The following is a 2,687-nucleotide window of genomic DNA, read 5'->3' on the forward strand; positions in this document are numbered from 1 at the left end:
GCCCTACGCGTGCGGCCGGTGCGCCAAGGCCTTCACCCAGGTGTCGCACCTGACGCAGCACCAGCGCACGCACACCGGAGAGCGGCCCTACCCCTGCCACGACTGCGGCAAGAGCTTCAGCAACCGCTCCCACCTCCTCCAGCACCGCCTCGTGCACACCGGTGAGCGGCCCTACAGGTGCCCGCAGTGCGCGGCCGCCTTCAGCCACGTGTCCTCGCTCATCGAGCACCAGAAGATCCACACCGGGGAGCGGCCCTACAGGTGCGGCGAGTGCGGCAAGGCCTTCAGCCAGGGCTCCTCGCTCACCCTGCACCAGCGCACGCACACGGGCGAGCGGCCCTACGCCTGCCCCGAGTGCGGCAAGGCCTTCAGCAACCGCTCCTACCTGATCCAGCACCACACCGTGCACACCGGGGAGAAGCCCTACGAGTGCAGCGGCTGCGGGAAGGCCTTCAGCTTCTCCTCCGCGCTCATCCGACACCAGAGGACGCATGCAGACAGTGCGGGACGCCTTGGCCCAGCTCCTACGCCTGACTCAACACCTGGGCTCTCACAGGGAGAAGCCTGTTGACCGGGGTGCCCTAGCAGATATCCGCGTGGACCAGCAGCAGATTAACAGCTGAGGTTAACTGGGGCCGTGTACAGCAGGCGCTGCACTACTGCATGCCTCCTTTCCTACCTCACAATGCTGTGGGGGAGAAAACTGTGTTATCCCCAATGCTTCCTGTGAGGAAACCGAGGCTCAGAGAAGCTTGTTAACTTGCCTGAGGGCACACAGTGGGGAAGACACAGGGCTGGGACTGTACCTCAGTCCCAGATACCTCAGTCTGTATCTGCCAGACTCCCCTGTGGTCTCCTGGTACAAAATTATAAATGGGGCACAGGCAAGTAGACCTGCAGAAACACCTATGGCTGGCCCTTTCTTTTTCTTTCTTTCCTTCCTTCCTTCGCTCCCTCCCTCCCTTCCTTCTTTCTTTCTTTCTTTTTTTTCGAGACAGAGTCTTGCTCTGTCACTCAGGCTAGAGTGCAGTGGTGCGATCTCGGCTCACTGCCACCTCCGCCTCCCGGGTTCAAGCGATTCTCCTGCCTCAGCCTCCCGAGTAGTTGAAATTACAGGCGCCTGGCGAATTTTTTTTGTTTGTTTGTTTTGAGGCGGAGTCTTGCTCTGTCACCCAGGCTGGGGTGCAGTGACACAATCTCAGCTCACTGCAACCTCCGCCTCCCGGGTTCAAGCGATTCCCCTGCCTCAGCCTCACAAGTAGCTGGGACTACAGGCACGCACCACCACACCGGGACTAATTTTTTATATTTTAGTAGAGGCGGGGTTTCACCATGTTGGCTAGGATGGTCTCGATCTCCTGACCTCGTTATCAACCCGCCTTCGCCTCCCAAAGTGCTGGGATTACAGGTGTGAGCCAATACACCCGACCTAATTTTTGTATTTTTAGTAGAGGCAGGGTTTCACCGTGTTGGCCAGGCTGGTCTCGAACTCCTAACCTTAGGCGATCTGCCCACCTTGGCCTCCCAAAGTGCAGGCCTGAGCCACCGTGCCTGGCCAGCTGGCCTTTTCATTGTGGATTTTATTATTGAGTAAACACTTGCTCAGTAAATTTAATTCAGTTAAAGCAAATAAAAGGTTTGGTTCCTTTGGCCAACTTGGCATATTTACTAAAGGAGCAGAGTCTAAAGAAGAAATCTGGATTCACTAAGATAGAAACAGTGCTTAAAGAAAATGAGCAGGAGAAATCTAGAGCTGGAAGTTATTCTAGAAGAAGGGAGTGCCTCTCCTCTACAAAAGATTTTTAGAGTGGGGAATGCCAGGCATTTTTTCAGTATGAGGAAACACCTACCTATCTCCAGCATTTTTCCCCCTACCTCAAAGACCTGACTTTAATGCTTGTATCAGTCAGCTCTTGCTGTGTAACAAATCATCCAGCCCTCCTTTCTCCATTGACTATTTCTCATGCATCTACAGGTCAGCTGCTGGTTCTGTTGGTCTGGACCAGGCTTGGTCTGGACCCTGCACCAGGAGGGCTCGGCTGGGCCAATTTGATTTTCTCCTCCTGACTCCCATCTGACCCAGGTGTGTTCTCAGGGAGGTGGCAGGAGTCTGAGAGGGAGTGGACACACAGGCACGCTTTCAAGCCTCTGATATTGTCACATTTGGATCTAGTTCCACAGGCCAAAGCAGGCCTCCTAGTCAAGCCTAGAAGCAGCACAGGAAGAGCCTTCCCAAGTGTGTGGTCACAGGGAAGGGTGAAAAGTAGGAGTTAGGAACGTAATCCACCTACTACAATGGTGAAATGAAAGTTATAATCTCATAACTTCACATGACTATAATCATTGGAAGATTATTTTATGGGGTAATACATTCGTGTAGTCCACAATTTATAAAGTTAAAAAAAAATACCGTTCTTACTCCTGTGTCTCCCAGCTACCAAGTCCCCCCTCACTAGAAGCAACCACTTACTATATGTAAGCATATATATGAATATTTATATGCATAGAATATTCTGGAAAGATATATAGTACACCTTTCTTCACAAATGGTAGCATATGATATGCAGAATTTTCTACCTAGCTCTTTTTAACGATGTTTACCAATATACTTTGTATTAGTAAACAAATGGGTAGATGCTATTCCTTTAACGAAGTTTGGGCATAAGATTTCTTATGAAATAGAATCA

General features: G+C 51.4%; 1 protein-coding gene across 1 annotated transcript in view; it reads left to right on the forward strand.

Annotated features, from left to right (window-relative positions):
• ZIM2 (zinc finger, imprinted 2) overlaps positions 1 to 571 on the forward strand; it is a 32,913-nt gene extending 32,342 nt beyond the window's left edge. The window contains exon 6 of the mRNA XM_011932566.1: positions 29 to 571. Coding sequence (XP_011787956.1) covers positions 29 to 571 — 543 coding nt within the window. The remainder of the gene's footprint in view (positions 1 to 28) is intronic.
• Positions 572 to 2,687: the final 2,116 nt, after the last annotated feature.

This window comes from Colobus angolensis, unplaced genomic scaffold, assembly GCF_000951035.1.
Source record: "Colobus angolensis palliatus isolate OR3802 unplaced genomic scaffold, Cang.pa_1.0 Scaffold96, whole genome shotgun sequence".
NCBI lineage: Eukaryota > Metazoa > Chordata > Mammalia > Primates > Cercopithecidae > Colobus > Colobus angolensis.